The sequence below is a fragment of the Podarcis cretensis genome (genome assembly GCF_951804945.1).
Source record: "Podarcis cretensis genome assembly, chromosome: 7".
Classification (NCBI taxonomy): domain Eukaryota; kingdom Metazoa; phylum Chordata; class Lepidosauria; order Squamata; family Lacertidae; genus Podarcis; species Podarcis cretensis.
The window spans coordinates 71,745,539-71,767,213 of record NC_137176.1 but is presented as its reverse complement, the minus strand read 5'-3'; the positions used below and the strand labels follow the sequence as shown (position 1 = coordinate 71,767,213).

General features: G+C 44.2%; 1 protein-coding gene across 1 annotated transcript in view; it reads left to right on the top strand.

Annotated features, from left to right (window-relative positions):
* DPYS (dihydropyrimidinase) overlaps nucleotides 1-21,675 on the top strand; it is a 52,449-nt gene that overhangs the window by 19,907 nt on the left and 10,867 nt on the right. Inside the window, exons 5-7 of the mRNA XM_079984392.1 lie at nucleotides 7,767-7,923; nucleotides 9,300-9,441; nucleotides 10,779-10,921. Of these exons, the coding sequence (XP_079840518.1) occupies nucleotides 7,767-7,923; nucleotides 9,300-9,441; nucleotides 10,779-10,921 (442 nt within the window). The remainder of the gene's footprint in view (nucleotides 1-7,766; nucleotides 7,924-9,299; nucleotides 9,442-10,778; nucleotides 10,922-21,675) is intronic.

Below are 21,675 nucleotides of genomic sequence, written 5' to 3'. Positions count from 1 at the left end.
GCTGCTCCCAGTCACCAGTCTAGCTGCCGCATTCTGGATTAGTTTCCGGGTCACCTTCAAAGGTAGCCCCACATAGAGTACATTGCAGTAGTCCAAGAGAGAGATAACTAGAGCATGCACCATTCCGGCAAGACAGTCTGCGGGCAGGTAGGGTCTCAGCCTGCGTACCAGATGGAGCTGGTAAACAGCTGCCCTGGACACAGAATTGACCTGCACCTCCATGGACAGCTGTGAGTCCAGAATGACTCCCAGGCTGCGCACCTGGTCCTTCAGGCGCACAGTTACCCCATTCAGAACCAGGGAGTCTTCCACACCTGCCCGCCTCCTGTCCCCCCAAAACAGTACTTCTGTCTTGTCAGGATTCAACCTCAATTGTTTAATAATACTAATACTAATAATAATAATAATACTTTAATACTCTAATTTTCTGGGAACTAGGAGACTAGCTTTGGAAAGTGTGAGGGCTCTGAGATGTTACCAGAGCTCTTGCGTCTCCTTTACCAAGCCTGGTGCCTTGATTACCCATCTTTGGGAAGGCAGTACATGAGCATGGCAGTGCCTCGCTTACTGGTCTGTGGGAAGGAGTTGTGAGGACTTTGGGAGGCCAGTAGAAAGGGTCCCCCCCACCTCACAGCATGTGGTTCTGAGGGTTCCCGACTTTGCATGATTCTGCCGTTGCACGTGGGCCCCCAAATCCGAACCCTGGTGTAAGTAGCTGGTCCACTGTACTAAATCCGTGAGTTAGGAAAACATCTCTTCTCTGCCATGTTGCACTGGATTTGTCCACTAGATGCCACTGTTGACAATGCTGTGGAGCCCGCTTTCTCATCCTCCATTCTTCAACTTTGTAAAAGCACAAGAAACTGTGAAATCAGCCAAAATATGTAGGTCAAAGCACAAAATAAAAATAAAAAAATCCCCAGGGCAGTCCAAAATCGTTGGAAGTGGGAAAGGTAGAATCTTTGCATGGTGTCGTGTTTTCTCGGTCTGAATTGCATACACAACGTCAACAATTCTGTAGACGTTAAAGTGCATATACTATTGATCAGGTCTCCCCAAACCTTTGGGGGCCTCCCAGGGGCACATCTGGAAATTGGATAACAGTCTTTGTTTTCAGGTGTTCTAATAGTTTTATCATCAGTGCGTTTGCTGCCCTCCCTGGGCTGCTTTGGGAGGAAGGATGGGATATAAATAAATAAATAGTCCAACCAGGCGGGCCTGCTTCTTTAGTATTTAGGCTACAACTGCCAACATAAATAACAGTGAAGTATCTGATTAGTTTCTCTGCCTCGGTCTGAACTTGGGCCTGGTTTTTCTCAAGCTACCATCTGCTCTGAGTGCATGGTGAGTTCAGTAAGCATCGCCACTAGCCAAGCAGTTGTCACGTAACCAAGTCAGAGATCATGGCTTCCACACAGCCTCAAGCCTTAGTACCTCTCTTATTTAAAAAGAATGAAGGAAACATAATTAGCTGATGAGTAGCAGTGTCTAAACCCAAATCCAGGCTGTATCTGCTAAATGGGGTTGTAGTTTACCCTGTTAGTTACAGATATGCAGGCCCCATTATCCTCTATGTACCAGTGATTAAGCATGAACATTGCCATCCTCTTTTCTGTCTCAGGAGTGATCTTTTAAATTAATAATGAGATAGAAATTTCTGCATCTTTGTTCCAAAAGGTCCCAAGCCGTCTGGCTGTGTGAGGTAACTAAACAGTAAAATCGGAAGCCATGCAAGTGGCGAAAAAGGTATTTTCTGATACGGCACATACATTATAAGGACTGACTGAAGGCTCAAATTGACTTTGATGCCCCCTCTGCCCACTGAATCATTGCAGAGAGATTAGACAACATGGGTCCTCCTGAACTTGGAAAAGGGTTCCAATGATTCAAGAATGATGTTGCTTTTATATATTAACAGTGTAATCATAAACATGCTTTCGCAAAAGTATGGTAACTCCCATTTAATTCAGTGGGGCTCGCTCCCTAATAATGTAGGTAGGGCTATATTAGATTACTAGAGAATGGAATGGGCTAGGCATTTTTTAAATTCATGGCCATTTCCAAGGGCTCTGATGAGCCTGGAAACAGACACCTTCATTTTAGAGAGTTGATAATGTATGTACCATTGTATCTTTGTTTTTCAGGGGATTAATAGTGCTTCAGAAACCAGTAACATATTTTTGACCAGAGGTGACAAGAGTGGGATTAAATAATTATTTAGGCTTTTTAAAAGTGTGTTTACATCCTGCTTTCCTTCCTTGAGCTTGAGTCCAGCAGTATCTGGAGAGGCATGGGTTATTATCCCAACCTACTGTGTCCCTTACAGTGTGACAGTATCTAACATGCTTCACTGAACATACGTCAACAGATGAAGTTTCTATAATCTTTCTGTTAATTTGTCTCCTAATCAAGGGTTGGCTGTAGGGTACCTTCCATATTCTTTCGTATCTTATTGGCATTCATACCAAACCCTGAAAGTACAGGTAAAAGGTAAAGGGACCCCTGACCATTAGGTCCAGTCGCGGATGACTCTGGGGTTGCGGCGCTCATCTCGCTTTATTGGCCGAGTACAGCTTCCGGGTCATGTGGCCAGCATGACTAAGCCGCTTCTGGTGAACCAAAGCAGCGCACGGAAACACAGTTTACTTTCCCACTGGAACGGTACCTATTTATCTACTTGCACTTTGACGTGCTTTCAAACTGCTAGGTTGGCAGGAGCAGGTACCGAGCAATGGGAGCTCACCCCATTGCGGGGATTTGAACTGCCACCCTTCTGATTGGCAAGCTCTGTGGTTTATTTTTTAAAAAATAATAATATTTATTAACATTTTAAAGACTGTAGAAGAAAGACAAAGAATTAAACAAAACAAAACAATGCAATGCAAAAACAAAAACACCACACAACACCAACCCCCAAACATTAAATTAACAAAACCAAACAAACTCAATTTAAAACACATCTAATAAGTTCAGTATCTTAACATTCATTTACTTGTTTCAACGACCTCCTCACACTGCCCTTTTTGTATTCCACCTTAATTAACTGTTTCAGCAATTCCTTTCCATCTTCCTCTGTTTTCTGTCCTGTAATTTATCTTAACATATTCTAACCTTATTTTTCCCTTTAATATATAATTGTCTTAACATATTTTAACTTTATTATCCCTTTAATACTCTAATAATCTATTTGTACTTACCGTATTTTTCGTCCTATAGGGCGCACCGGCCCATAGGACGCACCTCGTTTTTTGGGGTGGGGAATGAATAAAAAAAAATTATTCCCCCCCCAGCCGCGGCTGCCGCCCCAAGCCTTGCACAAGCCTGCCCGAAGCACGGGGCACCCTCCGGAGGGCTCCACGTGCTTCGGGCTGCAGGCTGCCGCCCCAAGCCTTGTGCACCCGGCGTGAGCTCCTGCCGGGCGTGCAAGGCTTGCAGACACTCGCCGGGGCTGCAGGCTGCTGCCAGCAAGCCTTGTGAGCCCGCAGGAACTCCCGCCGGGCTTGCAAGGCTTGTGGATAGCTTCCTGAAGCCTGGAGAGCGAGAGGGGGTGGTGCGCACCGATGCCTCTCGCTCTCCAGGCTTCAGCCCCATAGGACACACACACTTTCCCCCTTCATTTTTGGAGGGGAAAAAGTGCGTCCTATGGGGCGAAAAATACGGTAATTCCTTGTAACATTTCTACTAAAGCCATATAGCTCCTTTCCAACATTTTTCTAACACTCATTAATTTTACAATATTTTTATAAATAGTCTTTAAACTTTTTCCAATCTTCTTCCACCGACTCTTCTCCCTGGTCCCGGATTCTGCCAATCATATCCGCCAATTCCCTATAGTCCATCAACCTGGTGATCTTCTGTCCGATGCTCTTAACTCTTTTCCAAGTCCCTTCTGCTAGTCTTCTTCATATTTATACATGAACTTTACTTTGTCTTCCACTGATCTTATTTTCATTTTTCTTCCTTTGAGGCTAAAGAGTAGATCTCGGGGAAACTCCCACCTAAAGCTGATTTTATTCCTTCTCGACAGGGCAACAAAATCTCCGTAGTTAAATCTAAGATCCGAAAGGTATTTCAGGACGTCTTTCAAAATTTCCACTCTTGACTGTTGATCTTCTAAGTTCCTCTGGTATTTCCAACAGTCTCTTATTTTGTTCTTCTCTTTTTTCCCTCCTCTTCCAAGTCCGAGAGCCCTCACAGTTTTAATCTCTTCTTGAGCCAAGTCCCGGTCCCAAAAGTCATCAAATTCCTGTGTAAGGAAATCTATCAAACTTTCCTTCTCCAGTTCAGGTAGGGCTCTGATCCTCAAAATCTGATTTTCTTTAAATTCAATCATAGCAGGCATCAACTTTTGATCATCAAACTGCATCTGTAAGGCTGGGACTCTCTCTCTCTCCAATTGTGTTACTTTAGGTTCAACGGCAATAACTTTCTCCCTAGCCTTCTCCGCAGTTTGCCATGTCAAAGTAGATTCTTGTGTCAGTTTCTGAATAGTTTCTATATTGGTGTTCACTTTTTGTCCCAAATTGTCAATTTTGGTGGTTACCACATCCACCTTTTTGTGAAGCTGTTCCAGTGAGTCACTTATCTTACATAATACAACCACTAAGGCCTCTTCTGTCAACATTCTTAACCGATTCAAGGTCCCCAGAATCTCACAGGTTTTTATCTTGCAGCTGGAGATTCCCCCAGCTCAACTCTTGTGACAGTTTCTATTTGTATTAGTCCTTTTAAACTCAATTCAAACAATAAAGTTAGTTTCAGTTTTCTGTTACTTTTACTCCTTTTTAAACGCAGACGGAGACCATGGAAACAATGTCTCCTCTTATTTAACTAACTGTCAGTGAACGTTCTAATCACGGTCAGTCCTGTTGGCAGCCCGTTTCCAGGATTGGAGCGGTGGTATATTAACTCTGTTCGCTCTCTCCTGCAGGTATACTCAGTCCAAAACTTTCCCCCCTCTTCTCCTGCCACCAAGGGGGGTTTAGTATTTTTTACTGATGGAAATTTAGTCCTTTACAATAGGCTTTCCGAGACTTCAGCTTGCATCTTCATTGCTTCAATCTATTTACTAAAGGGGAAAGTGGACTTTCTGTTTTAGACCTCCCCGTTTCGGCACCAAATTAAGACGTTTAAAAATCCAATTCTCAGCTCTACTCACGGGTAGTTGCTTTAAGATCAAATTGTCCACAGGAAAAAGTCAGCGCTCTCTGGCAACAGCTATGCGGCTTCGCTCCGTGGAAGAAGCAGTCAATTTGAAGCATCGCGCCGCTCACCCCATGTCGCTCTGGATCCCCGAAACCGGATCTCCCCGCGAGTAGGGGAGGCGCAAAAGGTGCCAGCCGAATCCCACGTTCACAGGCTTCACCCGCCTGTGATTTCTAGTGGGTCTCCGCCTTCGCCGTGGCGGCCAGACCCAGATTTCCACGAGGCAAATTCCTCCCAATCAGAGGAATTCAGCCATTACCGGAGGTGCTAACCCGGAAGTCCTAGGCTCTGTGGTTTAACCCACAACACCACCTGTGTCCCACAGCGCCACCTGCATACAGAGACGGCTCAAATGCCCTTTTTTCTGCTGCTTGGGGATGCAGCTCAGGGTATTGATCCACTTCTATGCCAAAAGTGACCATTGGGTACCAGATGGAACCTGTTTAGTCTTTCCACAGGCTTAATGATGATTTGCTTGTGGTAAAGTCAAGGCTGGGTGTTTCTCTGGTGGCACTGGTATTATGGAATGCACTCCCAGCTGAAAACAAGAGGCTCCATCTTTTTTGGCATTTCACCAGCTTCTGAAGATGTACCTGCTTACACAGCCATTCCGTTGATCTCTCACCCTGAACTTCCTGTTTTAGTTCTGCTTTAATGGGATTCTTTTATGACTTACTTTCATTTTCAATTACTACATTTACATGCCACTTTCATTTTCCAAGGAGCTCAAGGTGGCCTGCATAGTTCTTCTTCTCCCCATTTCACCCCTACAACAGGTAGGTAAGGCTAAGAGATGGTGACTGGCCCAAGGTCACCCAGTGAGCTCCATGGCCGAGTAGAGATTTGAACCCTGGTCTCCCAGGTCGTAGTCCCACCACTCTTTATCTGTTATACCACACTGGCTCTCAGTTATGGATCATGGATGTTTTAATGTTTATATAACCATTCCTTATACTTTGTAAACTGCTTAGAATCTTTTTTTGGTATTTAAATTGCACCGCCATCATCTAGGGTAACTTTCTGCAGGTTTTGCAGCTGCCACTCTTCAGATTTGTGCATTCACAATCATCCCTGCCTATCAAGCTAGGCTTAGACTACAATTCTAAAAGCACTTTTACTAGGCAGTAAATCTACCATTGAATCCAGCAGGGCTTATTTCAATGTAATCATGATTTGAGCGAGTTATTTTTTGTTTGGAGGTTCTGAGCTTGTTGGTTGTGGTGGCTTCACCCTGCCTGCCAAGATTATTATGGGCCGTGTACGTAGGAGACACAGCTACACAGGCACAACAACCTCTTGCTCTGAAAGTTGGCAAGCTTCTGAGTTTCCAAGCTTGGAAAAGGAAAACATCTCCTCCTTCTTACATAACATCAGGAGGTCAGAAAAACTAAGCAAGAGAGAAGTGGAAAGGAGACGACAAGGAAGCAGGGGAAATATCTATTGCCTGCAAAAACTAAAAAAACCAATCTCTCAAGGGCTGCAGCACTCTTGCCATTGCGCTCCTGCAGATGAATGTGATGACTGTTTTGCCATATCTCCACTAATTTAACCATTAAGCAGCTTCTGAAAGTTACAAGCATTAGAATAAAATGTGAACATAATACAGCGTTTAACTTCTCTGTTTTTTCAGCTTTGGTCATCAGAACTCCCATGTTTCTAGATTCTCTGTAATAAATAATAAATTTATTATTTATAAATTTATAAATTTATTATTTATACCCCGCCCATCTGGCTGGGTTTTCCCCCAGCCTTGCTCATGTATTTGGATTGAATGTAAAGGTAAAGGTAAAGGTACCCCTGCCCGTACGGGCCAGTCGTGTCCGACTCTAGGGTTGTGCGCTCATCTCACTTAAGAGGCCGGGAGCCAGCGCTGTCCGGAGACACTTCCGGGTCACGTGGCCAGCGTGACGAAGCTGCTCTGGCGAGCCAGCACCAGCGCAACACACGGAAACGCCGTTTACCTTCCCGCTATAAAGTGCACTTGCACTTAGGGGTGCTTTCGAACTGCTAGGTGGGCAGGAGCTGGGACCAAAAGACGGGAGCTCACCCCGCCGCGGGGATTCGAACCGCCGACCATACGATCGGCAAGCCCTAGGCACTGAGATTTTACCCACAGCGCTACCCGCGTCGTATGTGGAGTTAAAGTAGTGGGGAGAAACACGAACACAAATACCCGTCCCCCAGTATCCCACACTGTACTAGTCTGCCACATGAAAGGTGGATTCTAAGCCTGTTCAGGTGAACAGGCTTAGAAGCCTCATTGCAATCAGGAACCCTGCACCATCAGAGTTCTGTTAGGCCAGAAGACCAATCTGTTATCACTCTTTTATACACCATTTCATAGTGCAGACATCAAGATTGATGTGTGATAGAGCCCTATAGAATCCCATATTGGTAGAATGTGTGTGTGTGTATTCAAATATCTAATAACCAGATGTTGCTATATTGTAGCCAGCTGTACATTGTACAATATTGCAATACAATATTGTACAATTACAATATTGCAAGCCTGCATTGTTAGTTTGCTCAATATATGTATTTTCTTACCCCCCCTCCACCAGGGAAAGTTGTTTATGGGGAGCCTATAGCTGCCAGCCTTGGAACGGATGGCACTCACTACTGGCATAAGGAATGGTCCCATGCTGCAGCACATGTCATGGGCCCACCCTTGAGGCCGGATCCTGCTACTCCAGACTTCCTGATGAATCTTTTGGCAAAGTAAGCTAATGCAATGTACATGTAAAATACTCCTGTATGACTTCTTTGCAGCATCCGGATGCCTTAGCAAGAAGGCCATTAAACAGGTGAAGCCAGCCATACTTATTTGGGCCCGGTCTGTGTGTTCATGCCATTCAGCAAATAAGTGTGCAACAAGATACCTTGGACAGGGTCCTCTCTGTGGTAGCACCACAGATTCGGAAATTTCTCTCTGAGGAGATCCTTCAAACTAACTTCCTTCTCATTTTAGAGAAGACATTTCTGTTCTGGAAGGCATCTTATAATGGACTGTTGTTGTTGTTTTTCTGTGTTCTGCTGGTCTTTCAACTTACTGTGCTGTGTGCATCTAATGCTTTGTTCATTTTTTTATTTTTATTTTTGCAGTTGTTATTGTCAAAATAGGTTTTTATCCAAGTGGTCTGCTTTGGAAATATAGTATCAGCATGGTTTAGGGATGTATGTATGTATTTATTTATTTCTTCATACCCCGCCCATCTGACTGAGTTTCCCCAGCCACTCTGGGCAGCTCCCAATCAAGTGTTAAAAACAATACAGCATTAAATATTAAAAACTTCCCTAAACAGGGCTGCCTTCAGATGTCTTTTAAAAATAAGATAGCTGCTTATTTCCTTGACATCTGAAGGGAGCGCATTCCACAGGGCTGGCATCACTACCGAGAAGGCCCTCTGTCTGGTTCCCTGTAACCTCACTTCTCGCAATGAGGGAACCGGCAGAAGGCCCTCGGCGCCGGATCTCAGTGTCCGGACTGAACGATGGGGGTGGAGACTGCCTTATGCTGAGTCAGACCATTGGTCCATCTGGCTCTACACTGACTGTCAACAGCTATCCAAGGGGCTCTCCCCTCTCTACCTGGAGACCCCAGGGACTGAACCTGGAATGCTTTGTTTGCAGAGCAGATACTCTGCCACAGCCCTTCCCAAGCAAGGTATAACCAGCTTAAGTAAATGTTCAAAATAAACATAACCATGGGGCAGCCAACTGGTGAAGTCTGTTGTGTGGATACAGACAGCAGTTTGCTCTATGGTGGCTGCTCTGCACAGGGACATCTTCAGCTACATATAGCCAAGACTGGTCCTATGATGACAGGGTGTGCTTAAGGAGAAGAGACCCTAACCATGATCCTGGATTTGGATGACACGCTGAGCTGGGCTGTCTTAAAAGGACCAGAGAGGAGCAAAGCAAGTTCAAACTCTTTGCTGAGAACCAGCATGTTTGCATGGTCATAGAAAGCTATCACATGAGAACCAAGCCAGTATCTTGTGATTGATTCTTTGTCCATCATTTGTACCAAGTTCTGTTTCTGAATGTTCTGAATGTTCAGATTTGCCTAACTTGGAATTGTTTCTTTTTTCCAGTGGTGACTTAACTGTGACAGCGACAGATAACTGTACCTTTGACATCTGCCAGAAGGCTTTGGGAAAGGATGATTTTACCAAGATCCCCAATGGGGTGAATGGCGTGGAGGACAGGATGTCAGTTGTGTGGGAAAAAGGAGTGGTGAGTATGATTTATTCTGCTCTCAGATGGAATGGGGAGCAATATAAGCAGCAGTGACAAGTTAGCCACCTGCCTCTGAGGAGGTACTTAAATCCTCAGACACAGGACACTGTCTTAAGCATATACGGTGCCAGGGTGCAAAAAGATCCACCTGGCACTTCCCGCCGGTTGCCCAGTCCCAGGCGCACAGGAGGGCGGACCCAGCCAGCCACCTCAGCGTCTCGTTGGCTCGGTTGCCCACAAACTCGCGGCGTAGAGCCACCTGCAGCAGAAGAGCCTGCCACAGCACTCCAACCAATGGGTGGGCTCTTCCCCAGACTCTCGGGCCCCAGACTCTCGGCCCCGTACCCCTATGGGTAAAACGGCCCTGCTTAGACACCTCTTTCACTCTCCATAGCACACATGACTTGAACTTACTGAAGGACAGACTGCTGTGACACATGTTCTGGGAACTGTCTGACTTGACTACTCGAGCATAATCTGTAAAGGGCTGCCCTGAAGGTTGTTTGGAGGCTACGGTAGCTCCAAAATGTAAAACTGTTTTCTTGCGCTAGCTCTTTGGATTGTACCACACCAGTCTCATGTGAACTCTATTGGTTAGGCAGTTCCTTTCTGAACTAGATTCAAGGTACAGGTATTATGAATCAACTGTAAGTTGGTTTCTTACAGAGCCAGTGTTGTTGTTGTTGTTGCTGCTGCTGCTGCTTGTCTTTCACTTCAGAATTGTTGTATGGAACTGTGGGCTATGAACTTTCTGAATAAGTGAACAACAGATGACTGAAATTCATTTATTATCCCATTCACTCTGGAGATTGATGCCTAGCAAATGGGATTAGTTTATTCTTACATTACTATCCCACCTTTCCATTAAGGAGCTCATGGTATTTTGCACACCTCTCTCCCCCCACTTCCATTTTATCCATGCAACAACCCTGTAAGGTAGGTTAGGCTGGAATGTAATGACTGTCATGAGGTTACCCGCTGGGTTTCGTGACTGGGGATTCGAACCCTCCCAAGTCCTAGTCCAACACTGTAACCACTACACCACACTGCCTCTTTGTTCATTCCACAAATGGTTTTAAGGAGCAAGACTATCAATGTTGAACTGGTTATTCCCCAAAAGAAGATTTCTGTTATGAAGAGTTACTTCTTAGGTGCTATATTTTCATTCGTCAGCATATTGCTGGGAGTTTACATTTTTTTATATTGAAATTTTCTGCCTAGAGGTTTTCTGGGTGAGGTTATCCCATCCGCACTCCTCAACAGAGAGTGAGTTTGCTTGCAATAGGCTTATGTATCCCCTTCCTTGCTGATGCCTATTTTTGGTTTCTTTGCAGCATAGTGGCAAAATGGATGAAAACAGATTTGTGGCAGTCACCAGCACGAATACAGCTAAAATCTTTAACCTGTACCCAAGGAAAGGGAGAATAGCTGTGGGCTCTGATGCTGACATTGTCATTTGGGACCCCAAAGCTACAAGGTATGGTCTATGAATAATCAAATCGCACCTGTCCATCCTTCTAGGAATGCGTTTTGAAGACATAAATCTTGATGATGGAATGATGCCCCATTTGAATTATTCACAGGATATATGGTGCTAGCCCACAGCCTATCTATGCAAAGGATTTTGACTAGTCAGAATGTTTTAAAAAATAGTTGCCTGGATTGCTGACCATGTAGAAAAAGCATAATTGCTTGTACTTTTATATTAATTGCTATTTTCATGAATATGATCAGTGATTCCGAGCATTCTCTAGGCTAGCTCATGCCCACATAGTGATGCCCAAAAAGACCTAAATGATGTGCCAAAAACTATCACATGCTTTGCTAAAAATACATTTGACCAATTACCCATGGCATAGCTAGCCATTTTTAAGCCCAGGGAACGGTCCCAATTCTGTGCTGGCCTCTCTCCCTGGACATTCAGGCTCTTCCAATAGGCTGCTGTTCTCCAAGTGCAGAAGAGGACTGGGGAGGTTAAAGTTGGTATCCACCTACTAGCCCAGAATAGTCCTGTTTCTGCTATCTGCCATCCCAGATAATTATAATTACAGAAATGCATTTCTCTTTCTGGGAGAGTTGTTCACTGAATAAGATATTTCTTGGGTGTGTGCTCATTTCAAAGCTCAATCAATACTTTATGGAAGAAATGCAACTTCTGGCTTCAGTTCTGCATCTGCACACAGCATGTTTTATTTGTTAACTTTGGAATGAATGGGGATGAAATGATGAGCAGCTTGTGAATGTTTAAATCTGACTGGTTACGTGACCTTATACTTCTCCAGAAGAGGGAGCACATGGCCTAGAAGTCATGGAAAGCCAAGAGGCAGCCTTCATACCGTGTGGTGATAATTGGCAGTTATCTCAAGAGTACCCATGTTTCAGTCATTTCAGAACGATAATGATGGTGATGATTAGATTTATTATTATAATGCATTAGTCACTTTTGGGCCACAGCAAATCGAAGCGACTTACAATGTTTTAAGCAAAAAGCGAATGCATACATTAAAACAAGCATTAAAAAAATATATCTAAAAGGCAATTCTGTTTTTTAAAAACTAGATTAAACCATCTCACCCACACAAAAAGGCCATAGAGAATTAGAAGCCAACGAGCTGATGAAAAAGGAATGTTTTTGCCTGGTGTCTAAAGATACGTAACAATGGTGCCAGATGAGCCTCCCTGGGGAGAGCGTTTCACAAGTAGGGGGCCACGACAAAATGCCGGTTCTCATGTTGCAATAAGCAGCATAGGCTGTCTGCCTCTTTCTGGCAAAAAGTACTCATGCAAGCCATCACATAGTGGTCCAGTGATGAGCATGTGTGTGCCACACTAGGAAGGAAAAAAATGTTAAGAGGACCAGAGCAGGTATCCTAATATAATACTATGGTTTCTGTCTTGTTTTCTAACATTCCTTTCACACTGCAGTTCCTGTTGTGTTACAGAACTATAGCTTTTTGGCTGATACACTGGCACGTCACACCAAATCTCATTCATACCAGTGTGCATTGTGTTGCACAGTAACAAAGACCATTGGACAGAGTTGCCCCTCCTTCACACTTTCGGCACAAGCATGCTTCTGTTCCCCAATGATTTCCCCCATGAAAGTGTCAGGAAAGAACCATATGCCAGTATAAAGGTAAAGGGTAAAGGGAGCCCTGACCATTAGGTCTAGTCGTGGCCGACTCTGGTGTTGCGGCGCTCATCTCGCTTTATTGGCCGAGGGAGCCAGCGTACAGCTTCCGGGTTATGTGGCCAGAATGACTAAGCCGCTTTTGGCGAACCAGAGCAGCGCATGGAAACGTCGTTTACCTTCCCGCCGGAGCGGTACCTATTTATCTACTTGCACTTTGATGTGCTTTCAAACTGCTAGGTGGGCAGGAGCAGGGACCAAGCAACAGGAGCTCACCCCGTTGTGGGGATTCGAACCACTGACCTTCTGATCGGCAAATCCTAGGCTCGGGGGTTTAGTTCACAGTGCCACCCGCGTCCCTGTATGCCAGTATACCTCCCTAAATTTCATCACATTGCACTCCCGATATTTCAGGATAATGGGGATTGCAAACAGATTCCCCCCCCCCCCAAAGTAATTACTAATACGGAAACTGTTTTTTAACCTCCACCAGATTTCCAGAAGTGACTTCTCTGTCATGTGAAAGCACAAATACAGTGCAGAAATTAACAGTGAAATGGGGAAATTTAGAATCATAGAATCATAGAGTTGGAAGAGACCACAAGGGCCATCGAGTCCAACCCCCTGCCAAGCAGGAAACACCATCAGAGCACTCCTGACATATGGTTGTCAAGCCTCTGCTTAAAGACCTCCAAAGAAGGAGACTCCACCACACTCCTTGGCAGCAAATTCCACTGTCAAACAGCAGGTGGCCGCAGGTGTCGCTGTGGGTTAAAGCCTCAGCGCCTAGGGCTTGCCGATCGAAAGGTCGGCGGTTCGAATCCCTGCGGCGGGGTGCGCTCCCGCTGCTCGGTCCCAGCGCCTGCCAACCTAGCAGTTCGAAAGCACCTCCGGGTGCAAGTAGATAAATAGGGACCGCTTACCAGCGGGAAGGTAAACGGGAAAGGTAAACGGCGTTTCCGTGTGCGGCTCTGGCTCTGGCTCTGGCCAGAGCAGCGATGTCACGCTGGCCAGGTGACCCGGAAGTGTCTCCGGACAGCGCTGGCCCCTGGCCTCTTAAGTGAGATGGGCGCACAACCCCAGAGTCTGTCAAGACTGGCCCGTACGGGCAGGGGTACCTTTACCTTTACCTTTATCATATCACCCCTTAACCTCCTCTTCTCCAGGCTAAACATGCCCAGCTCCCCTAGCCGTTCTTCATAAGGCATCGTTTCCAGGCCTTTGACCATTTTGGTTGCCCTCCTCTGGACACGTTACAGTTTGTCAGTGTCCTTCTTGAACTGTGGTGCCCAGAACTGGACACAGTACTCCAGGTGAGATCTGACCAGAGCAGAATACAGTGGCACTATTACTTCCCTTGATCTAGATGCTATACTCCTATTGATGCAGCCCAGAATTGCATTGGCTTTTTTAGCTGCCGCGTCACACTGTTGGCTCATGTCAAGTTTGTGGTCAACCAAGACTCCTAGATCCTTTTCACATGTACTGCTCTCAAGCCAGGTGTCACCCATCTTGTATTTGTGCCTCTCATTTTTTTTGCCCAAGTGCAATACTTTACATTTCTCCCTGTTAAAATTCATCTTGTTTGTTTTGGCCCAGTTCTCTAATCTGTCAAGGTCGTTTTGAAGTGTGATCCTGTCCTCTGGGGTGTTAGCCACCCCTCCCAGTTTGGTGCCATCTGCAAATTTGATCAGAATGCCCTTGAGTTCATCATCCAAGTCGTTGATAAAGATGTTGAATAAGACCGGGCCCAAGACAGAACCCTGTGGCACCCCACTAGTCACTCTTCTCCAGGATGAAGAGGAACCATTGATGAGCACCCTTTGGGTTCGGTCAGTCAGCCAGTTACAAATCCACTGAGTGGTAGCATAGTCAAGACCGCATTTTACCAGCTTCTTTACAAGAATATCATGGGGCACCTTGTCAAATGCCTTGCTGAAATCAAGGTAGGCTACATCCACTGCGTTCCCTTCATCTACCAGGCTTGTAATTCTGTCAAAAAACGAGATCAGGTTAGTCTGACATGACTTATTTTTCAGAAATCCATGCTGACTATTGGTGATCACAGCATTCCTATGGCTGCATGTGGGCAGGCTGCATGTGCGCATGCAGCCTTAGTTTGGCTTATTGTACTGTGTAAACCAAGTCCAAGTTGTTTGCCACACAGTTCCTAGTTTAACCATGGAACAAAAAAAAACCCAAAACAGTAAGATTGAAGTGAGCCATACTTCCCAGCACAATTGTTACGAAAGGAGGCGAATTCACTATACAGAAATCAAGGTTTGGAGGGTGTGAGGGCATTGTAGGGGAAAAATAATTAAGCTATCCCTTAACATTGAAATTCCAGTTACTCCCTTGACAGCTAGCACATTTGAAAGAGAAACCTCCAGCATTGCTTTAGCATCCTTTTCTACATTATAAAATACAGAGTTAAAAATGCAAGATGTGATGGCAGCCTAATGCGATGGGCAGATGTTGATACACGACTAGAGAGAATTGGGAGGCTTTCATTGGACATCTCTGTGAAAAATGGGTGGAGATATTATGGGACCAGCAAAAGAAATCCATATACAATCAACTATGCTTGACATTCAGGGTTAGCACACAACAATAACACACTGAGTTCAGGCTGCAAACTTGTTTTCTTTAACGCCTGACACAATGATTTGCCACACCAGCATATAAAAGTTTAGGACTGGGCATAATGATCCCCTTTGCGTAACAACACAATGTCATGATTTATTGCTCTGCAGTTAAGACAGCCAGCTAGCTTTCAGCTTAATGCTAACCAGGTTTCCTCAGAAGTAAACCCAATTGATTCCAGCAGGACTTTCCAAAATCCCTAAGGCTGAAGTGCAATTGTATGCAGGCATAATTAAAAGGGGAAATAAAAAAAAGTGAAGTTCCTGTTACCCACTCCTACGTTAGAAAGGCTGTTACTTACATCTCTCTCCTTTTATTTTCCATGATGTCAAAGAGGTAGACTCTGGAATTGAGTCACCTGCTGAAAACATTTGCAATTAAATACCCTGGCAGTAAAGGGGCAGCCTCTCCAGCAGGCTTGCAGAATCAAGCTGTAGTGTCACAAGGAAAGTGATCTGAGAAAACATATTTGCAGTTGGAGCAACTTTGCTTTGTATCTGTTGGTCTCAGATCCTGTGTCTCACTCCCAGGTTTGGGTGTTGCAGGTGAAGCAGGAAAAGACAGATTAAGTGCCTGGTTCAGGCCTTAGCTCATCACAATCTCTTTATTTGTATGCCATTTTTCTACAAAATCATGCCCAAAGTGGCTCACAAAATAAGCATAGCAATTCAAAACAAATACTAGAAACAATTTGAAATAACCATCTTAACAACCAGTAAATACAAAAAGATCAGTCCGTGCAACATTGTGTGAAATAATAAGCTAACATAATTTATTATTATTATGAGCCTTAATAATGACTCATCTGGGCTCGTTCACATCACACTAAACTATGGTTTATTGTGAAGTCTGACCTTTAAAGCCTTAAGTGGCTTCGGCCCAGTATACCTGAAGGAGCATCTCCACCCTCATCGTTCAGCCTGGACACTGAGGTCCAGCTCCAAGGGCCTTCTGGCAGTTCCCTCGCTGTGAGAAGTGAGGTTGCAGAGAACCAGGCAGAGGGCATTCTTGATAGTGGTGCCCACCCTGTGGAACACCCTCCCATCAGGAAATAAACAACTATCTGACTTTTAGAAGACATCTGAAAGCAGCCCTGTTTAGGGAAGTTTTTACTGTTTGATGTTTTATCGCTTTATTATTATTCTGTGCAGCAGGAATTGAGATCATGCTACAAATAAACTATGTTGCACTCCAGTTTAAAATAAGCTTATGTGGCACAGTTCTGTACATAGCTACTCAGAAGTAGGACCTATGGAGTTTGATGGGTCTTGCTTCCTGATAAGTATGCAGAAGATTGCAGCCCAGATTGAGTTGATTTTAACTACGGTAAATATGCCTCAAATTAATGTGCTATGGATTGCAATAGGCACCCAAAAAGTCTTTGTTACAATGTCGATACAGACCACACACCTTAGGCAGAATAATGATTAACAGTAAACTTGAAGTAATTGCACTATAATATGACAGGGTTTTTTTTATTTAAAAAAATGCATTTGAGGGAGGATGTATTGGAATGCAGTTTTAAAATGTATGAGAGAAAGAATTGCCTCCCCCCCGTCTATTCAGGAAATGCCAGTTCTGAAATATTCATTAAATAGCACTTAAGATATCAAGAAACCCTTCACTTTGTGGTATTTATGAATTGCCAAACAGCTTTTTTTTCACACTTTGATATACATGACACCTTAGATTTATCACCTGTAGAGTGATGGAGAGCAAACCCAACAAGAAAGATTGTGTTGAGGGTGAAATGTTCTATATTTCACTCTTTACTCCATTACTTTGACCAATGTCATGAAAACGTGTTGTTGTTTTTTAACTGAACAACACCACCCAGTTTATCGGGGTGAACAAAAAAGTCTTGTGGGGGTACTGCTTTGTGATATATTGTGCTCTTAAGGTGCAGCTGGATGAATCTTTAAGAGAGCCGTGTTTGGAATCAGTGATTCTCTTAAGAGCATTACCAGTGCAATCCTATACATGTCTACCCAGGAGTAAGTTCCCAGGGATAGGGTTGCAGCCTTAATTGCTTAGCCTTTTGACTAGCAAGAGAACATGTGAATGAAAAGTATTGAATTTGAGTGACAGCAGGCAATACATGCAAAAAAAAATTAATTTTTTTTTGTACATTTATATATCACTTTTTCTTCCAAGGAGCTGAAGGTGGTGTACATGTTTCTCCTCCCCAATTTATCCTCAAAACAACCCTGTGAGGTGGGTTTGGCTGAGAGATAGTGGCTGGCCCAAGGTCACCCAGTGAGCTTCATGGTTGCCACTTTGATGTTGCAGTCTGAAAGATGAAACTCTTTACGTTGAAAGGGATGTGGATGCAGAAATCTGCTTATTTGTCTGCTTCCTTTGCTGGTCTGACTCTGAGTACAATTTAGATCTTGTCTGCCCTATTTTTTACCGTAAGCAGTAGGCACTCTCTTCTTCTGTATGGGCATCCTTGGGAAAATCCTGGAACTTCATCAGTGATTCAGTAGATTCAGCAGTGATCCTTCCCTCTATTTCCTGTTATGCCTGATCTTTTGCCTTCCCTCAGTTTTCTTGCACGTAACAGTTCAGTGTGTTTTAAAGGACACATGCTGTGTTGAAACAAACACAGCCTTCCTTTTTTCTTTTTTTTAAAGGCAGCAATTTAAAATAGCTGCAGCAGAAACATGGCCACAAAAGCAGGAGATACTGTGGCAGGAAGAATGCAGACAGAGGCTAGAGAGTGATGTTGGAGGATGGGAAAGGAGGCTGGCTCGTATTTTTATCAGCCTTACCCCAGCTTTTTCTGAAATGTATGTGGGTTGTTGCAGTGGGGGAAATGATGGGCAGAGCAGAAGAGGTAAAGTCAAAATCAGAAAGAGCGCAGTGGCCGCTGTGAAGCTAGCAGGCTGTCAAGATTTGGGAGGGGGACTGGGTGCTGGCTGCCCTCCCACCCATTTCTCCCCCCTCCCCCAACTTCATATAAATGTACCTGAATTTTGCAGACTCACCTGCAAATGCTAGACTTTGTGCTTAGTCTCTTCATACACTACCAAAGTAAAACATGTAATTAGGTCTCAATGTAATTTCTGTTTCAGTAAAACAAGTCTTTGCAAGCTTTATATTTAAGGCGCAGTATGTTTTAGGCACACTACTATTATAAACCCGTGGCCTATAATTCTGTAATCTTGTGCGCGCTGCCTGGAATTAGTGTTAGTAAATATAACAGATAATGGACAAATATCACTTCCTTAGTATATTGTGTGTATGTGTTTAAATTTTAATTGTCTGCTACTATTTCAAGATACAGGAAATGAAGAGAAATGGGTTACTGGTTTTTTACTTATTGCGCCATTGAATTAAGTGCAAGACTTTGATTTCCCTAGGAATTTATCCATGTAATTTCATGAAGGAGATTTTACGGCATCGCTTTTTTCTCCTCCTCCCCACAAAGGAAGATCACACGCTTTCAATCTGCTTGCCCTTTTATTTTGGTTAAAAGGAAGAACAAAGAACGAAGCCACAAAAGTCAGCTGCTGTGTGAACACAGTGTGCATTTCCTCTGACATGCAGTCTCACAAAACAGCTACTTTCTGCAGAGAGAAAATTCCAAGGAAGTCAAAGAAAGCAGTGCCGTGTTATTTACATATCTGTAGTTCTCCTGTGCGGAAGACTCAAGTTCCTTGTTCCTTAGAGGCTAAAACTCACCTTTCCCATATTCATCCCAATTTCCCTATGCTGTCTCCTTTAAAAAACAAAAACAAAAAAACCCAACCAATGTTTAAATTAATTTTATAAGAAAGTGCAGGGGGTTCTATTTGCGACCCTTGCCCAAGCTTAATTATATCACTCCTGTTGTGGCCTTCATCAACATGGTGCCCTCCAAATGTTATGTACTACAACTCCTATCAGCCACAGCAACAAGAGTTGCTGTTCAAAACACCTGGAAGGCACCAGGTGGATAAGGGCTGCCCTGTTGGGCTCAGTAAATCCTGTATCTGACTATTGTCTACTTCCTGTGCTCAGGTGCACTAGTAGTAAGGTTGGCCGAAATAGGCGCTCATGGTCATAAATTACAAATTGGCAGCTGCAGTTTCGTTCAGAAGCTTTTGCCATTAGCTGAGCAATCAATACCAGCCAGACTTTCAAAGCAATTGCAGGAACTTCCAGGAGCTTCCTGGCAATGCTTTGCAGCAATGAAGTTGTCAGTGATAACAGAAAACAGTTTGATGTGAAACTTTTATCGAGCTGAGCCCTCCAGAACTGTCAAAGCTGTTTTTTAATCAGAGACTGTGCTGTTCTGCTTCGTTTGCATGTCTACAGGTACTTTCTGATTGTTGTGGGTGTTGCCTGGGGTCCAGAAAGGCTAGCCCAAACAATGAAAGAGTTTTCTTTTTCTAAGGAGGGGTGGTGAAAGAGACAGGTGTGCTTCATCACATATACAGCATGCCTCGTAGAGATAGGGCTCATGTAGCCCTCCAAGATGCTGTTGAACTACAACTTGCGTCATTCTTGACCTCTGGCCATACTGGATGGGGCTGATAGGAGTTGGAGTCCAACAACATCTGGAGGGCCACAGATTCCCCATTCCTGCCTTAATATGTATTTCATGTTCACACAGCAAACAGACAGCTTCAAGTAAAGGGTCACTTATGTTTGGAAACATGGGACGTGGGTGGCCTAGGGCCTAGGGCTAGCCGATCAGAAGGTTGGCGGTTTGAATCCCTGCAACGGGGTGAGCTACCATTGCTCGGTCCCTACTCCTGCCAACCTAGCAGTTCAAAAGCACGTCAAAGTGCAAGTAGATAAATAGGTAGTGCTCTGGCGGAAAGGTGAACGGTGTTTCCGTGCGCTGCTCTGGTTTGCCAGAAGCGGCTTAGTCATGCTGGCCACATGACCCGGAAGCTGTATGCCGGCTCCCTCGGCCAGTAAAGTGAGATGAGCGCTCCAACCCCAGAGTTGTCCACGACTGGACCTAACAGTGAGGGGTCCCTTTACCTTTACCTTTATGTTTGGAAATAAATCAACAAATCTTTAAAAACATTTGTGACAGACCTAGTGAAAACATCACTAGATGTAAAGCCAAGGTATCTCACCTGTATACATTTATATCCATGAAAGAGCACCCAGTATACTTTGTTTAAAGCAGCCTGCTACCCTCCAGATATTTTGGACCATAAATCCCATCATGGGCTGATGGGCCTCAATAGTTTAGGACCACCTGCTCTTGGAAAACACATTTATAATAATAAAAACATACAATTAAAAATTAAAATTAAAACATTTATTACTTTGTAAAGAGTTTACATGCCCAAATGGCCTCTATTTAGTTTACAAGTATAAAATCATTTATAAAATCCATGTGTAGTTAAAATGCACAATAAAACAATTCCATCAAATCATTCAAACCATTCATAATTAAAATTTACAATAAAACAAGTCCATCAAAAAGCATAACAATTCAGACTATTAAAAGATCAATTAAAACAATTGGATCAGGAAGTTTGAGTTCAGGGGAATGCTTGCCTAAACAGCTGTGTCTTCAAGAGCCAGTGGAATGCCCGTACTATTGGTGCCTCTGGTATTTCAGCAGGGAGCCCAGGTGGTGCTGCCCTCAGTGTTGGCTGAATCTGTGATAGATGGCAACACCTGTAATAGGCAACAAAATAGGCTGGCAGTCCAAGTGTAGAATGCCCTTTCTACACAGATCCAACCTGTACTGACCTTGGACATGGAGTTGGGCAGCTTTGGCCTCACTGACTGCTGTCTTTTATTATGGCATTTATGCTTCCTGGTTTCATGTAATCTATGTTACTGCATATTATACTGTAACTCACTCTGGAGTTAGATTTTTAAAATGAAGAGCAGGCTATAATAGTTTTGGCAAATGGTCATTCCTCGTTGGTAGGACATGTGCTTTACTTGCAGATTTGTACCTGAAGAGCCCTGTCGGTGGAAGCAGTGCTCTAGGACTTCTGCTTGTGCAACAGCCTTCCCCGCTCTCCGACCCCCATACATCCCTGAAAGTGACTAGGTGTGGGTGGGTCAAGGACAGCACACAGGGAAGGAAAGTGGGAGATCATTCCATCTGGCAAACTGAAAAGCTTACACAGGTGGAACGTTCATAATAGTGAGATTGAATTCCACCCAAGGTCCTGTGATCATCCTTGCCTTCTCCAGACAAAGGAGCTCAGTTATCAAAAGTAGTACAGCCCCCTGCCTAAGTCGTGGGAGAGGCAAGAGCCAGTTGCCAAGAGTGTCCAAGCAGGGTTTCCACACTCTCTTCTATGCAGTTGGCCAATAGTAAGTAGGCTGTGAGCCCAGTGAGGAATTGCTAGTGAACTGTGAAGATGTTTGGGATATTGGGGAGATGTGGAGAAGGCAATGGGAAGAGAAACTAGGCTGTGGCCTGGCAAGCCATGGTTTGCATGATTGGCTGGGAGATGACTTGAGCTTTAACCATGGTTTATTAACCAAACAAT